This window comes from Humulus lupulus, chromosome 3 (genome assembly GCF_963169125.1).
Source record: "Humulus lupulus chromosome 3, drHumLupu1.1, whole genome shotgun sequence".
NCBI lineage: Eukaryota > Viridiplantae > Streptophyta > Magnoliopsida > Rosales > Cannabaceae > Humulus > Humulus lupulus.
In genome coordinates, this window is record NC_084795.1 from 42,432,837 (window position 1) to 42,450,458 (window position 17,622).

The window sequence follows — 17,622 nt, forward strand, 5'->3', positions numbered from 1 at the left end:
ATTTATATAGAATCTAATTACCGAATCTGTAAAAATTAAATATATAATATTATTGAGATTGACAAATATATATATATATATCTTCTATAGATAATAAATTTTTTACTTTAACGGTTTTCTATTAATTTTAACAGAATATTCTTATATTTAAGATAATATTCTTATATTTAAGGGTAGATTGTAAACTTGACTAAAACTTAAATAAATAAATAATTAAACAATTTAAAATAAGATATTTTACAATAATAACTATTTAAAAATATTAAAATTATATATTTTATAACTTAAATAAAATTTAATTAAACTTAAACTTAATATTATGTTAAACCTATAGTATATAATCTTTTGTTATCACTACCAAATTCAAAAACAAATAAACATAAACTTAAACAAAAATAAATTAATTAATTAATTAAAATATAATATTTTAAAGATATTTTATGATAATTTAAATAATTAAATCATATTTATTTAAAAATAATAAATACATACATATCATTTTTTTATCTTATAAATTTGAGTGATAGTTTGTTTTTATCAAGTGATTGAAATAATTTATCTTCATCAAATTCACCAAAAGATATTGTGAGATTGATGTATTAGAAACTAAAAACAATTTATGCATGTATACTACTGTCTACACTATGACTTTCTATTATTATTTTATTTCTATTATTAATTTTTTTAAAATATTATTGTATATTATATATATATTATATAGTCATGTAAATATATATATATGTGAATATTGTGTTTATATGTCATATATGTATAAATTATTGATATATATATTTATATATATACTATAGAACTATAATATACTTTATTATATAAATATATATTTTTTAAAATAATGAATCATTTTTATTAAAATTATAGACAATATTTACAAGTTTTAAACTAATCAAATATGTATTAGTTTACTTCTAACTAGTATATATATAATTGTAAAAGTAATTAATGAGAAGAAGAGAGTTTATAATAATTAACCTGCATCCGCCAAAGGAGGTCGCTGCAAGCCTTGAGCTGAAAACGGTTGTTGTAGAAGTTAGAGCGGGCGGCTTCAACCTCCGCTCGCTCTTCTGCAGTGCCACCCTCTGTGTCGAACTCCCATATTTGCCTTCCCACGAACTCGTTTGTGCTGTAAATGTAAGAATCATTTCCTCCCTCTGCTATCTTAAGCTTCCACATATTATATATCTATATGTATTTTATACAATCTTACTTGAGAAAGAATAATGATTTGTTCTCATCAGTGAGCATGTCATGTATTGGAAGAGGTATTTTATACACGTAGAGCTACCAGGTTAGTTAACCAAGTTACTAACCAGAGTTAGACTAACTACAGTTTGTTATGATAACAAACTCAAGAAATACAAGAGAGAAGAGTGTACGATTGTAACAAACGAAAATAACAATTAATACTAAAAGGCACACTCGGACACCAGTTTCCTCTATTTCTGAATACTCAATAGTCTTGAAGTCTTCCTCTCATATACCTATAAAATTATTTCATTAATTTTATATATAAATATTAGAGGAAATTGTTGCTAAAATAACTAATATTTTTAAAATATTGCACTTTTATACTCAATTTTTTTTCAACGGTAAATACACTCAATGTTTTTAAAATATTCACTACTACAAAATTGATGTGGGACAGCAGTTTAAAACTCTGGTAAGAATATTCATACATCAATTTTAATACTGTTGTGTCATGTAGTGTAGTGTCATGTACTAGCAGGAAACGACGAAAAAAAATCACCTGTTCCCAAATTTTCTGTCTCCTCCGTATCCCACTAATTATTTAAAGACACTTCATTTATTTATTTAATATATATTTAAATTATTTACAACTTTCTCTTTTCCCAACTATATATAAATGTGGTGTTTTAAAATAATTGGTGGGACATGGAGGAGACAGAGAATTAGGGACAGCAGATTTTTTTTCGGAAACGACAATTCAAATAAAAGTATTATCTCCTGTAACACATGAGACGACATAATGTTTTGAATTGATGTACCATACACAGAAAATTGGAATTTCTTTCCCTATTTTAAACCACTACATTCCTCCAAAATTTCCTGTATAATTACGATATAATCTAGACTAATCAACAGAAATCAATATAATATAATGCTAAAGTTACAAGATCAAAATATATTATTGTCTTGACTATGCAAGTGCATGCCTTAACAGTAGAAAAGCAATAAAACAATTTTAAAAAAACAATCTTTATATTTTTTTTATTGAAAATTAGAGAAACTTCAATAAAATGGTATCAAAATACATAAGATTCAAGTGACCATTTAGTATAGTTACATAGTTACAACATTTAGTCTATGAAGCTAAATTATGAGTAGACAACTGATTTCTCAAATTTCTTTTACAATCAAACTGCTAACAAGATGGAACAGAAAGGATAACTGAGTAAAGAAATAACTTGCCAATAATCTTTTTGAGTTGCAGGTACTTATGTGCAATCCTCCTTAAATTGATCAGAAATTTAATGATAAAGTAAAACAACCCCAGTTTCGTAATAAATTGCAGATGATGTCCATGCATTAAGAAATAAAACCAGGTTCATAAATTGAATAGTAAAGAAAGACAACATAATCTTTTTGAGCTAAGAAAAAATGAACACACCATTCTTTGTGCAACACAACAAACCAAGAACCATAACACGGGAACATTTTGAAAGATGGCAACATGAATTTTTCATAGATATAGTAGCAATCAATCTAAATCCATGCATACAATAAACCATTAAAGTAATACTCGATACACTACCTGCTCATTTAGATGTCGTGAACAACCACAAAATTCACTAATACCAGCAAAAAAATATACCAAAACAAGTAGCAAACTTTACCAAAACCAGTAGCAAAATAGACCAAAAATTAACCATATTAATCCATTCAAATCAGTTGCGAATAAATACGCCAAAAATCAATCACTAAATACACCATAACCCAGTAGCAAAACACACCAAAAACTAGCTAGAAAAAAAAGATTCATAATAAAGGACTATCATATATCATCACAACACAACCACAAATTCAATTGTTATTGAATAAGAATGCTAAAAGCAAATTTACTCAAGCAAGGGTGATCACTTGAGGGACAGAGCAACTCATCACCCCTCACTCTATCAAACTATAGAATAAACCAAGAAGCACCCATGACACTATCAAATTCACATAGTCGGTCTATAATGAGGGAAAAGTACACACTACTGAAAAGTTGCATTGATAAAATTATCTGAAGTGCTGAAGAGGAAATCAGATATATCACACATATAGGTACTTTTAAAATTTTGTGTTCATTATTAAGTTTCTACTCTATTTTTATATATGATAGTATGTAATGTAGTTACAGTAGATTTCTCACAAATTTTTAGTAAATTTCGTATAATTTAAGAGGCTAAAATCATGATTTAAATAGTTTATTGCACGCGTGCTTGTTTTGATATTTATATGTGCATGAAACATGTTGTTTAAATCTTAATTTTGACATTTTAAATTATCTATAATTTCATGAAAATTTATAGAAGATTTCTTGGAATTACATTATTATGTAAAAAAAAATAAGTTGGAACTTATCCATGTCAAAAATATAAAAAATACATATAAGTAATTATTAAAAACAATCACTATTATAGCATAGCATAGTATAGTAGTACCAACCTCCATAGTTATATATATATATATATATGATTATAGGGTGATTCTATGATTATAAATTTAACGCGTCAATCATATCCAATATATAAATGTGAATATATATATATATACTCCTATCATCATCACATCTACTAACAACCATATGATGTTAATGTCGGTTCTTCAACAACACAAATATTCAAATTGGGATTCTTATTTAAAGCTGCTTTTAATGAAAAATGCACGCAACACTATCAGTCTCTTGCTGCACCGTACAACCTTCCACCAACACAAAATGATCTAATAAAAATTTGCTGTCCCAATTCTGTCTCACTTCTGAAAGCATGACATTTGGCAAAAAAAATTAAATGTGAACAGCTGTATATATATATATATATTCCTATCATCACCACTTCTAACTAACAACCATATGATGTTAATGTCAGGTTCTTCAACAACACCAAATACTCAAATTGTAGTGATTCTTATTCAAAGCTGCTTTTAATGAAAAATGTGCAGCAACAGTATCAGTCTCTTGCTGCACCGTCCAACCCTCCACCACCACAAAATGATAAAATAACAATCTGTTGTCCCAATTCTGTCTCACATCTAAAAACATGACACATGGCAAAAAAATTAAATTTAAAATAGTTGAGTCATTAAAAATATGCTAAAAGTCTTAATTTTCCTCATCTCTCTCTTCCTCACTTTTTTTTAACAGAATATATCTTTACCACAAATCAGACTAATGAATGCCCATAGTGAAGAGTGAAGACCGTCCCACGTCGCTTCATTTAATAAACAAAACAAGTCTAATTGAAGTTGGTACTTATGGGAGGATCCTAACAAGAAGAGCAAGTTGAAGAAAAATAAAAGGTGAAAGCTAGATTTTACCAAACAAGATTATTAGATATAATGCATTCATTTATTTCTGGAACTCAACCATATTAGAAAGGTGAAATCAATAAAGTTTGGATTAACAAAATATATATATATATATATATACACACATTATAACTTAAAACTTTTATTGTTTTTTGTGTTATGATCACGCTATTAATATTCTTTCTCATGAAACCTTATTTCTTTAGACGGGGTTTTAGTAATGTGACTTTTCATTTAATTTCTTTTATTCTAATTATAGTGAACTATTTGGTATATTCTACTTTATCTTTTGATAGAATTAAAATAAAAATCATTACATTTGTTATATCCAAAAAGTATGAATCTATATTTTGTTATTATGATATTTCTGTAAATTTGTAGGTTTCATACAAAATTATTAAGACATATATGTGATCAAAATGTCACAAAAAAATATTATACAAACTTCCACATAATAATAATAATAATAATTGTTGACGCAGTTTTTCGCAACAGGTAATTTACGAATAAATAAGATGGATTAGTGCTAATTGGTGAACCGTAATATGAAAATAACTAAATTCTAGACTTGCGAAATTAATCTCATGGAAGGTGATCACTCATTTCTTTTTAGGTGGTTCGAAGGTTAAAATCTCTCTAGTCCTCCAGTCGATAGTATTGATATCTCTTGATTATATCTTACAGAGTACTTCTTTACAAGAATCTGCCAACCCCTTGCAATGCCCAGGGTCTTGGTATTTATAGGAAGAGGATACCTGGGCATTGCAAAGGGGTCATCCCGTGATCTCTTTACCCCTCACGTCATCTCTGTGACACTGATGATTAACTCATAAAACCTTACAGTGAAGTGTGGTCTAATCAATAAGTAAGGAGGGGCTATGGGCCGCACGGCCTATATCAGGCGTGGGATGACTGAATACACCCGTTTATAATGCGTGTCCGAGAATTCATAAATGGAATAGACACGTGATGTCTGATACATGCACATTTATATTGCATGGTTGTCTTTACAAGGATTCGGGTGTCAGATCTCTGCCGCATCATGAGCTTGACGTAGGGCCAACTCCTGGTATCCATATTGCTGACCCGCTGCCTTTGAGTAAACTGCTAACTCTCTAAACAGCTCGGGCTAGACAGACGGAAGCCCGTAACAACAGCTCCGGGTGGACGATTTACACGTGGCAAATCGAATTAGGCCCTTTTCTAGCTCGCCAATAATGCACGGATATTTAGGGCGTACATTTGCCCCCCAATCCCCTGCTCATGACCCATGGCGTCACCTGTGACCTTCACAGCAGGGGCTTTTAAGGTTCCCCTTCGACTCTTCATGTCCCGCCCACTGTGTGGGTATCGGACACGTGAGTGTCGTGGTTGTCGACTATTCGGCTTTCGAGAATTGCATTAAATGGCCTAGCCTGCCTTCGGCCGTCGTTTCGCCTCTCGAGTTATGACCCTCGTATCTCGCATTAATTTGATCAAATGGTCATCGTTCCTTTGTCTCTTACGTATATATAAGGTTGCCCATCTTCCGCATTAGCCACCCTTTATTTGAAAATCTTTTCTCATTTTCTCTGTTCTTTAGTCTCAAAAGTTTTTCTTCTTCTGATTATCATCCCAGGGATCCCTACACTCTTGCCACAAGAGTTTCTGCACCAGTCCAGCTTTAAAGACTCCACCAGGACTCCGATTCCTATGCTCTTCGCGACTTCCACACGGAAAATACACTATAAGTCCTCTGTCTATTGCATGTTTTGATATTTTTGTTTTTCTGTTTGGGTAAACCTCCTTCTTAGTCACACACTGTAGGTTGTTTCTGGCTGGCTTTTGATGCATAGGTTTTGATCCTAGGTATATTGACTACATGAGAACATGTCTAGGAACGTGATGTTTAGGACAAGATAAATTCTGGGTATTTTTTCTGGGTAGCCTTTAGGGAATGCTTGTTTGGAAAGGGGAAGGTGAGAGGTTTCTAGGGTGCAAAACCGGGTAGCTTAGAGGTCACGCCTCCTAGGCGGTTTTGCTTTTTAAAACTTTCCCTCCAAGGCAAGCATTATCCTAACCCTCTTGACACACAGATCCCGAGCAATCGGGGATCCGTTGGAAATGTGGGCGCGTGACCATGGCAATGCGTGGCTTCACACACCGCGGGCTGAGATTACCTCAACCCGTGTACGAAAACCACTTCTCATGCTATATTCCCTTTTCTATTTTTAGGTCGCCCATTTAAACTTTTCTTCATTCTTATTCGTTAGGCGACCAGATGGGACCCAGGAAGAACGTACCCAAGAAGAGCACGGCTGGCTCGTCATCCCAGCAAGGGGAAAGGGATTGTTGTGGATTCTGCTATCCCCCACTTCGGTCCCACAGTGGAGAAAGAGGTCGAGGTGGGACCTGATGCTTTCTTCGAGGTAGAGAGGATAGCCTCGAAGATTACGACCCAAGGGAGGGTCAACAAGATCCTGCTGTCCCATAACATCAAAACCGGGACATGCGCTCTTGTTGCCCGTCCTCCCCTCGAGGGCGAGAGGAGTTGCACGCCCCTCGACGAGGAGTTCGTGGCTTGGAGCGACGAACACCTCAAGGCCAGGGCCTTCCTACCTCTGGACCAGTACTTTGCGGATTTTCTGAATTACATGACGCTGGCTCCCTTCCAACTGCTCCCTAACTCCTACCGCCTGCTAATGGGGCTGAGGTACCTCTTCCTGAGGCACGAGTGGGAGGTCCCGACCCCAGCATACATCCTTTTCTTCTTCTGCCTCAAAGCCAGCCCGGATCAACGGGGGCGAGGCGACGGGTTCTACTACTTGACCCGTTTTCCCAACTCTCCTGCAGTCATCGAGCTGTCCAGCCACCCCAACGACTTCAAGGACCAGTTCTTCATGAAGACGGGGTTTCACAATTGCGAATACCACTACTTCAACTGTCCTCGTAAGTTCTCTCTATTCTCAGCTCGCAAAATAAGCACATAGCTTTATTTCTTTTCACACGTGCTGACTTGAACATCATAGTGCAGCCATCTTTGCGAGGACGGCCAAATCAGTGACCCTCGAGTGTCAATACGAAACCTTGGCGGGGCTCCCATCAAGTGAAAAAGACTACCGCCAGCTCGTATCGGATAAGACGATGTTGGCGTGTAAGTTGATTTCTCCGGGCAAGACTCTGGCCTTGAGGAGGTCGCGAGCTATCCCAGTAGCTTGCGAGCTGGTGCCTGTCCCCGAGGGGGATACTGCGGACAGTGACGAGCAGGACGAGGAAGACGAGGTGCCGCTCGTGCGACGAAGGCGGGCTCTCGAGGCTGCCCAGGGCCTCGACGCGGATCGGATTCAGTCCGGGGCAGCAGCCGGCCCCTCCGGCCAAGGTAACCCGTACCTGTTTAGGGACTTAGACAGGGCCGCTGCAGACCTAAGGCTTGCTAGGTATAACCCAAGCCAGCTCGTACACCGTCACCGAGATGACCCAGACCTTAACATAACCTTACTCCAGTGTGTAGATCAACTAGTGCTGTGCCATGACATGGGCCGCCCTAGGGGAACTATAGTAGTAGACAACACCCTGGCTTTTAGGTCAGCCTTTTTTTAGGAGTACAGGACCAACCTTAGGTTGTGGCCCTCCCTTCTGGAGGGTGTAGTGCTCCAGGGCTTAGGCAGTATGTAGAGGAGTCCAGTCCTGAGGCAGATCCGGACCCAGAGCCCCCTCTCATTCACGAAGTCATAAACTTAGATTCCCCCATAGAGGCTCCAAGGCCGGAGGTCGAGGCACTAGATTCCTCCTCTAGCTCGGAGGGTAGGACCTTTGCAATACATCTTTTAGACTTTTCTTGTAATGAAGTGACCTTACATGTGTACTAACGCTCCATTCCTTTTTGTTTCAGGCGAAGAGATGGCCCAGCCTAAAGACAACGTCCTGCGATCCATCTTCCGGGGGGGGATCCTCCCTCCGGATCGTCCGGGCCATTGGTCAAGAAACCTCGGCTGACCAAGAAGACTCCTCCCGAGACCATCTCCAAGTCTCCCGCTAAGGGGAGGGCCAGGTTCCTGCTACCGCAGAGAACATGCTCCCACCTCCCCCGCGGCCTCCGATCCCTACTCGGGAACAGGAGGTACCAGCCGGAAACCCGCCAGCTCCCACTCCCACCATGCGCATCCCGTTGAACACTCAGGCCCTGGAGAAAATCGCCGAGGCCTTCCAAGGGACGGTCTACGATACCTCAAGCTATACGGTGGACCATTACTACAATGCCACCCTGAGGGACTTGCGGGAGATCGAGACGAGGAGCCCCGAGAATGTTATGGAGTCTTCGCTGGGGATGACCCTCACGGTAAGTTTATTTAGCTAACTTTCTTTGTTTTCTTCCCAGCATCTGCTTCTTTGCTTTGTTTCCAGCACATGCCTTACTTTCTATGTCTTTACAAGCGGCTTTGGCTCTACACCGCAGCATAGCTCGGTCCAGTGCTAGGTTTGACGAGATCAGGGGCGAGTTCCAGACTGCTCAGGTCGCTCTCGCGTCTGCACAACAGCAAGAGCAAAATGCAAAGGCTGCCTAGATGGATGCCAAATAAAACAAAAAGGCCGCACAGGTCGCCTTGGCCGCTGCGAAGGCCGAACTGGAGGCGGCCAGGGCTAAGCAATTGGAGGTTGAGGCTGCACAGGTCGCCTTGGCTGCTATGAAGGCCGAGCTCGAGGAGGCCAAGGCTAAGCAGTTGGAGGCCGAGGCCGCCACCGTGGCAGAGAGGGCGTCTTCTAGCTCCTCCATGGAGGCCATGCTCTATCACTGCTGGGCGTTCAACCAGGATGGCGACTTCTCCTTCCTGGCACCTGAGGTGTGGGAGCCATTTCTCGAGAAGTTCAAGGCCCACCTTCAACAGGAGCTGCCTTCTGAGACTGGGGAAACTTCCGCTGCTAGCGAGCAGGAGACCGAAGGGATGACTTCATCGGAGTGGCCTGGGGGGGCCTAGGACTTTTGTATTCTTTACTTATTTGTAGTCTTTTACCACGCGGTTTTTCCTCCTCGAGACAATTGGTTTCCTTGACTTTCATTTCAATTTATTTTTAATAGTTGTTATTAGTTTTTTGCGTGTTTGGTAAAAACTTAGTTTGTCTATTGACTTTTTCTTCGAAACTACAAAGCACTGCTAGTCAATTTTAACAAACTTCTAAGTTTTTAGGACCTGGTTACATCCAGGACGGTTAACTTTAAAAACTTAGTTCGCGTTAATTGTTATTGATACCTCGTGCTTTTTAAGAAAAACATCGATTAACCAATTTGAATCAACTTCTAAATTTTAGGACCTGGTTGTATCCAGGACATATTTGGTTTTAAAAACTTAGTTCGCGTTAATTTTATCGACACCTCGTGCTCTTTAGGAAAAACACTGGTTAGTCAATTTAACTAACTTCCAAGCTTTTAGGACCTGGTTGTATCCAGGACATATTTGATTTTAAAAACTTAGTTCGCGTTAGTTTTATCGACACCTCGTGCTCTTTAGGAAAAACACTGGTTAGTCAATTTAACTAACTTCCAAGTTTTTAGGACCTGGTTGTATCCACGACATATTTGATTTTAAAAACTTAGTTCGCGTTAATTTTATCGACACCTCGTGCTCTTTAGGAAAAACTCTGGTTAGTCAATTTAACTAACTTCTAAGTTTTTAGGACCTGGTTGGTATCCAGGACATATGCCCCCCAAGTAAACTGAAAAAGATCTTTCTTGGTTACTTGGAAAACGCTCTTCTAACACTATCCGCACACAGAAACATACAACGATATACAAAAGTACTTCTCATTTTTTAATAAAACAAGGCGGCTTTCATAACTAAGCCTTACAAAAGTATAACTATTGATGATATTTCTTTAGGTGTGTAGCGTTCCATGTCTGCGGGATTGCTTCTCCATTAGGCCGAGCTAATTTAAAGGTCCCTTCCTTCACAACCTCTATTATTTGATAGGGTCATTCCCAGTTCGGCCCCAAAACTTCGTCCTTGGGATCCTTATCGGCTAAGAAGACTCTTCGGAGCTTCAGGTCGCCTAAGTTAAAGATGCATCTCTTGACCTTTGAGTTGAAATAAAGAGTGATCTTTTGTTGATAATGCGCAAGCTGCAGCTGTGAATCTTCACGTTTTTCGTCAACTAGGTCGAGGGACGCGCTGAGAAATTTGTCGTTCTGGTCTTGGTCAAATGCCCAGACTCTATGTGAGGCTATCTTTGTTTCGATGGGAAGGACGACCTCGCTCCCGAAAGCCAGGGAGAAATGAGTGTGACCCGTCAAAGTTCAGTGCGAGGTCTGGTACGCCCACAGCACCTGGGGGAGCTGTTCAGGCCAAAATCCCTTGGCTTCATCCAACCTCTTCTTAAGGCTCGCTTTTAGTGTCTTGTTCACAACCTCGACCTGTCCATTAGCCTGGGGGTAGGCCACGGAGGAAAAGATTTTAATTATGTCGTGCCTTTTGCAGAATTTGATGAAGAGGTCGCTATCAAACTGGGTTCTGTTATCCGACACGATCTTCTTTGGCAACCCGAATCGGCAGATTATATTCTTAACACAAAGTCGAGGACCCTCTTTGATGTAATCGTAGCCAGGGGCTCCACTTCTGCCCATTTTGTGAAGTAGTCAATAGCCACCACCGCATAGCGAACTCCTCCTTTTCCCGTGGGCAGGGCACCAACTAAATCAATCCCCCAGGCCACGAACGGCCACGTGGACGAGATCATCTTCAGCTCAACTGGAGGGGCCCAGGCGACCGCGACGAACCGCTAGCACCTGTCGCACTTTTGGACATAGGAAATCGAATCCTTCGACAGAGTGGGCCAGTAATATCCTTGCCTTAATATCTTCAAGGCTAGGTTTTGCCCCCCAGCGTGATCCCCACAAAACCCCTCATGGATCTCCCGAAGAATAATTTTCGCCTCGCCTGGCAGAACGCACCGAAGAAGAGGTAAAGAAAAACCACGTCAGTACAACGTCCTGTCTACCATTGTATACCTCGGAGCCTTGTAAAGTACCCTTCTCGCGCCGTTTCAGTCTTCAGGTAACTTTCCTGTTATGAGGTACTCGACTATGGGAGTCATCCAGGTCAGCCTGGTGTCGATCATTTCAACCTCCTTCTCGGCTTCCTCTATGCTTGGCTTTTCCAAGAACTCCACCGGTACCAGGCCCAAAGTTTCAGCCTCCCCGGAGGTGGCAAGCTTTGCTAAGGCGTCAGCATTGGCATTCTACTCCCGAGGTATCTGTTCAACTAGGCTGTGCTCAAATGCGGACAGCTTTTTCTTTACCTTGGCCAGGTAGGCCGCCATCTTGGTTCCCCACGCTTGGTATTATCCTGATACCTGGTTTACCACGAGCTGGGAATCGCTATAACACTGGATGGAGCTGGCCTTCAGCTCCTGAGCCACCCTTAGCCCAACCAATAAAGCTTCATATTCGGCTTCGTTGTTGGATGCTTCGAAACCAAATCGCAACGCGGAGTGGAAACAATGTCCCTCCGGGGATATCAAAATGACTCCAGCTCCGGATCCATTCTTGTTAGACGAGCCGTCCACAAAGACTTTCCACGAGGCTCGTACCGGTTCTTCCACTGGCTCTTCTCGGAATCCCGTGCACTCTGCCACAAAATCAGCCAGAGCTTGGCTTTTGATTGCAGTTCGCGGTACGTACAGTATCTCGAACTGGCTGAGCTCGATAGCCCACTTCAAAAGATGCCCCGATGCCTCAGGTTTCTGCAAAACCTGCCTTAAAGGTTGTTCGATTATGACGTGGATTGAATGAGACTGGAAATACAGCCTGAGTTTTCTAGAGGCTGTGATAAGGCAGAAAGCCATTTTTTCCATTAATGGGTATCGAGATTCGGCTCCGAGAAGCCTCTTGCTAATGTAATAGACTGGCTTCTGAGACCAGTCTTCTTCCCAGACTAGTACGGCGCTAGTCGCATCTTTCGTGACAGCCAGGTAAAGAAAAAGAGGCTCTCCCCCCGCTGGCTTAGACAACACGGGTGGCTCGGCTAAATGTGCTTTCAGGTCGAGGAAGGCACGTTCGCACTCTTCGGTCCACTCAAATTCTTTATTTCCCTGGAGCAGGTTATAGAATGGAAAACACTTATCGGTTTATTTGGAAATGAACCGATTAAGGGCTGTCACCCTTCCTGTTAGACTTTGGACGTCTTTTCACGACCGGGGTGATGGCATCTCGAGTAGCGACCTAATTTATCGGGGTTCACCTCTATTCCTCTGGTGTTGACTATGAAACCCAGGAATTTTCCTGACGCAACCCCGAAGGTACACTTTTGAGGATTCAGCCTCATGTCGTACTGCCTTAAAATCTTAAAACATTCTTTCAGATCGGGGATATGGTTATCAGCAGTTTTCGACTTGACCAACATGTCGTCAACATACACTTCCATGATTTTCCTGATCTAATTAGCAAACATCCTGTTGACCAACCTTTTGTATGTAGCTCCTGCATTTTTCAACCCAAAGGGCATGACATTGTAACAATAAACGTTAGTTAGGGTCATGAAGCTAGTGTGTTCCTGGTTCGTCGGGTTCATGGCGATCTGGTTATAGCCCGAGAATGCATCCATAAAGGACATGAGCTCGTGCCCCGCCGTGGCGTCTACCAATTGATCAATTCTTGGCAAGGGGAAGCAGTCTTTGGGGCAGGCTTTATTCAGATCGGAAAAGTCGATGCAGGTCCGCCACTTCCCGTTGGGATTCAAGACCAAAACAGGATTGGCGACCCAAATCGGGTACTTTTCCTCGCGAATAAAGCCGCCTTTTAAAAGTCGAGCGACTTCCTCCTCTAAGGACTCAGCTCGGGTCGTGCCCAGGCGCCTTTGTTTTTGGGACTTTGCAAGCATGTTCTTGTCCAAGTTGAGGGTGTGCATGATGACGCTTGGGTTGATTCCTATCATGTCTTCGTGAGACCAGGCGAACACATCTGGATTCTCCTGTAGAAATTTCAGTAGCTTCGCCTTCCTCTTATTACACAGGTTTTTCCCGAGCTTCACCACTTTAGCGGGATCTCTCGGGTCGATGTTCACCTCCTCAAGCTCTTCGATGGCCTGGAGCTCGGATCTATCTTCACCTATCCCGGGGTCGATATCATCATTCAAGTTGATCCCCTCCCCATTGGCTTCTTGAGGTTTTTCTGTAATGCCCCAAAATCCCTAATGCGGTTTAATGGCTGGATTAGTAGGTTGGGAGGGCCATAACTGTTTAATTATGCCATTAAATGATAATATGTATGTTTATGTGAATTATATTATAATATGATGTTATATGTATGCATGTGGGTCCACATTTGATTATTATGATGTTTTGATAATATGGCCCGTTAAGGGTATATTTGTATATTTGGGTGCATATTGTGATTTGTGAATGAGATCCCATTATTATGGAGATATATTCGAGCTATTCGGCATGAGACGGTCTTATATTATGAGTTAGCGGTTTTATCATAACGGGGGTCTTTTATTGGGATATTGGATAATGAGAAGGTTATTTGATGATAAATTGGGAGTATTGAGATCAGGATGGAATTCTGGAAGTTTTGACTATAATGTCCCCGGGGGTGTTTTTGGGACCCTGAGCATTAGGTTTTATTCGAGGTTACTTAAGCTTGAAGTAAGCTTGTTAGATAGAACATACGTTAGAAAACCTCTCGTTCTTTCCCGTTAGTTCATTTTTACTGTTTGAAGCATTTTCAAGGAAATCTCGAGTTCTAGGAGTCGGAATCAAGCGAGGATCGAGGCATAGCGATCCTAGGAAAGATTAGAAGCTTCTTGACCGAAGGATTTGACGAGAAACAACCCAATCAAAGGTAATCTAAGTTTTGAGTTTTTAGAGTTTCTAAGCTTAGAATTGACTTTTGTGAATCGTTGAGTTTTTGGTTCGTTTGAGCCTTGGGTTTTGGTAGTTTCAGACCATTGGGAAGCTTGGGAACTTTGATTTGATGATTTGGAAGTGTTTAGGTATGATTTTGGAGGCTTTGGGGTGAAGGAGAATGTGTTTGGGGATGGCTCTGGGTTGGGGGCCACGACCCTGTTCTTGGGCGCCGCGGCCCTAGCTCGAAGAAGCAGGTGGAGCGATTTTTCCTTTGCTGGGCGCTGTGACCCTAGATGTTGGGCACCACGGCCCTTGCTCCTGGAGTGGCTGGGGGCTGCGGCCCAAGGTGTCAGGGTCGCAACCCTTGAGCAGGGTTGAGCCCGTTTGAGTGTTTTGGCCTTGGGAACTTGGTTTTAGGCCTCGGGATGGTTCCTACTACTTGGATTAGTGGGGATTGATGTCCCGGAGGCTAGATCTTGGTTTGGGAACCTTTGATGTTTATTTTATTGATGGTGGCTGCTATGCTGGGGGCGAAAAGCTCGAGTTCTTCGCCAACAGGTAATTATACGAATAAATAGGATGGATTAGTGCTAATTGGTGAACCGTAATATGAAAATAGCTAAATTATAGACTTGCGAAATTAATCTCATGGAAGGTGATCACTCCTTTCTTTTTAGGTGGTTCGAAGGTTAAAATCCCTCTAGTCCACCAGTCGATATTATTGATATTTCTTGATTATATCTTACAGAGTACTTGATAACTCTACAAAATAGAGTTATTTTACCACTTTTTATGTGCTAATTGTTGCCTAATTCTTGAGATTTTAATTGATTTATTAAGTTTTAAAGTAATTTTGAATTTATTGGTTTTATTTTGATTTTATATATTTTTGTGTGTTTTTATAGTTATTTTGTTGTAAAATAATGCAATTAATTATTTGAATTATTGTAGTTGAATTTGAGGTAAAAAAATGTTGTATTATTGAATTTAAATGTTAAATATAAATTAAGTTATAATTAACATTTTCAAAGAATTAAATTGATTTATTTTATAGTTGAAAATATTTTATTATGATTTATTTTATGTTTATTTTGTAGGGATTTTATTGTATTTTTGTGTTTGGAAAAAATGATAAAAAGCTGAAAAAGAAGTGAAAAATGGCATTTTTGAAACATCATCAGCACAAGGCCCAATCTCTCCTCAGCTGCCACTCCAGCGTCTGTCCTCTCCTCCCAACCGTGCATCACATGATGCCTCCAACAGTTGTTCCCAGCCTTCACACCAAGCTTCAGCAGCACCCACGCCTGGCCTCCTGCTCACACCACACAACAAGCCTTCCTTCAACTCCTGGCCCAAGCCAGTTCGGCCCAACATCACATGATGCCTCCAACAGCTGCCACCGAAGCCCAGCCCACGAAGCCCACCAGGTGCCACCTTCCAGCTGCCCCAGCTATACCCGTGCCCCCTCCTTCATTCGGCCCTGCCTCCCAGCCGCCTGAACCGTGCCCAGCCAGCCACCAACAGCCCTTTTGAGCCCACAATGTACTTTTTGTCCCTTTTGTCTAAAAAGGCCACATTTTTACCCCACTTTCTACACATTTTACCCAAAAATCATCATTATTACACCCTATAATTTACCCATATTTGCTATATTATAATTAATTAAATTAATTTAATTAATTTAAATTGATTATTTTAATCCTTTTTTTTTTGCTATAAATAAGGGAGTTTGGTGTCAATTTTGGAAGAGGTTACACTACACAAAGTTTCTACACTTTCAAACATCTCTATTCTCTTCATCTTCTTCTTCTTCTTTTTGGTTAATTTTCTATGTATTTTTAGAGGAATAATTTGGGGGTTTTCCTCCAAATTTTCCTATCTATGTTTGTAATTTTTTTGTTTGTATTTTCTATTCTAATTATGAGTTTCTAATCTTTTTAAGATTATTAAGGTGATGATGAAACAATATGTAACTAGATGGTGTTTATTTTGTATGTTGATTTCCCATTTTGTGAAACAGAGTTTATGGAATTTTCTTCTTCAAATATCTTCTTTCATCTTAAATATCATGTATTTTGGATTGTTAACACATATTTACACTTTGTTCTTCATTAGTGTAAAAACATAATATTCTTTGTGTAAGATGTGTGTCATTAAATTGTACACATCCATGCTTAGAACAAAAATATTATGTTTTGCCTTATAAATAATGTTCATTGATTTATTTGTTATTTCATTATATTGATTTACACTAAATGCTTTGAAATTATAATTTGAAAAGTAAAGAAAAATCATATCTTTTTAGAAGTAATTTGTGCTTAAAATTATAAATCTATTTGGAAAATGATAGTTTGATTTATTTTAACTATCACTAAGACTTGGGAATCAATGTACTTATAAATATTATTGAACTTATATTTTGTGGATTCTATTATCTTAATAATCTTTCTTTTACCATCTTGATTTCAATTATTAATTTAATTAAATATATTGTCTTTAATACCTTTCTTATTATCTTTTATTTTATTTTTATTATACGAAAATCTCATCAATCTTTTGAGCTAGGTTAGAATTTATTACTTTTGATTTAAAATAGTTTTCTTTTTTATTTAGACAACTCCTTTGTGTTCGATCTCGTGCTTACTAGAACACTATATTCCATATACGATTCGTGCGCTTGCGAGTATAAATTTTTAAAACATACCCGTTTTGGGTCCATCAGTACTTCTTTACAAGAATCTACCAACCCCTTGCAATGCCCAGGGTCTTGGTATGTATAGGAAGAGGATACCTGGGCATTGCAAAGGGGTCATCCCGTGATCTCATTACCCTTCACGTTATCTCTGTGACACTGATGATTAACTCCTAAAACCTTACAGTGAAGTGTGGTCTAATCAATAGATAAGGAGGGGCTATGGGTTGCACGGCTCATACCAGGCGTGGGATGTCTGAATACGCCTGTTTATACGGCATGCTCGGGAATTCAGGAATGGAATAGACACGTGATGTCTGATAAATGCACGTTTATATTGCGTTGTTGTCTTTACAAGGATTCGGGTGTCAGATCTCTGCCACATCACGAGCTTGACGTAGCGCCAGCTCCTGGTATCCATATTGTTGACCCGCTGCCTTCAAGTAAACTGCTAACTCTCTAAACAGCTCGGGCTGGACAGACGGAAGCCCGTAACAACAGTTCCGGGTGGACGATTTACACGTGGCAGATCGAATTATGCCATTTTCCAGCTCGCCAATAATGCG

The 17,622-nt window shown here is 39.7% G+C and overlaps 1 protein-coding gene across 1 annotated transcript in view; it reads right to left on the reverse strand.

Moving 5' to 3' along the window:
- LOC133824021 (beta-amyrin synthase-like) overlaps positions 1-1,429 on the reverse strand; it is a 57,644-nt gene extending 56,215 nt beyond the window's left edge. The window contains exon 1 of the mRNA XM_062256879.1: positions 991-1,429. Coding sequence (XP_062112863.1) covers positions 991-1,191 — 201 coding nt within the window. The 5' untranslated portion in view covers positions 1,192-1,429. The remainder of the gene's footprint in view (positions 1-990) is intronic.
- Positions 1,430-17,622: the final 16,193 nt, after the last annotated feature.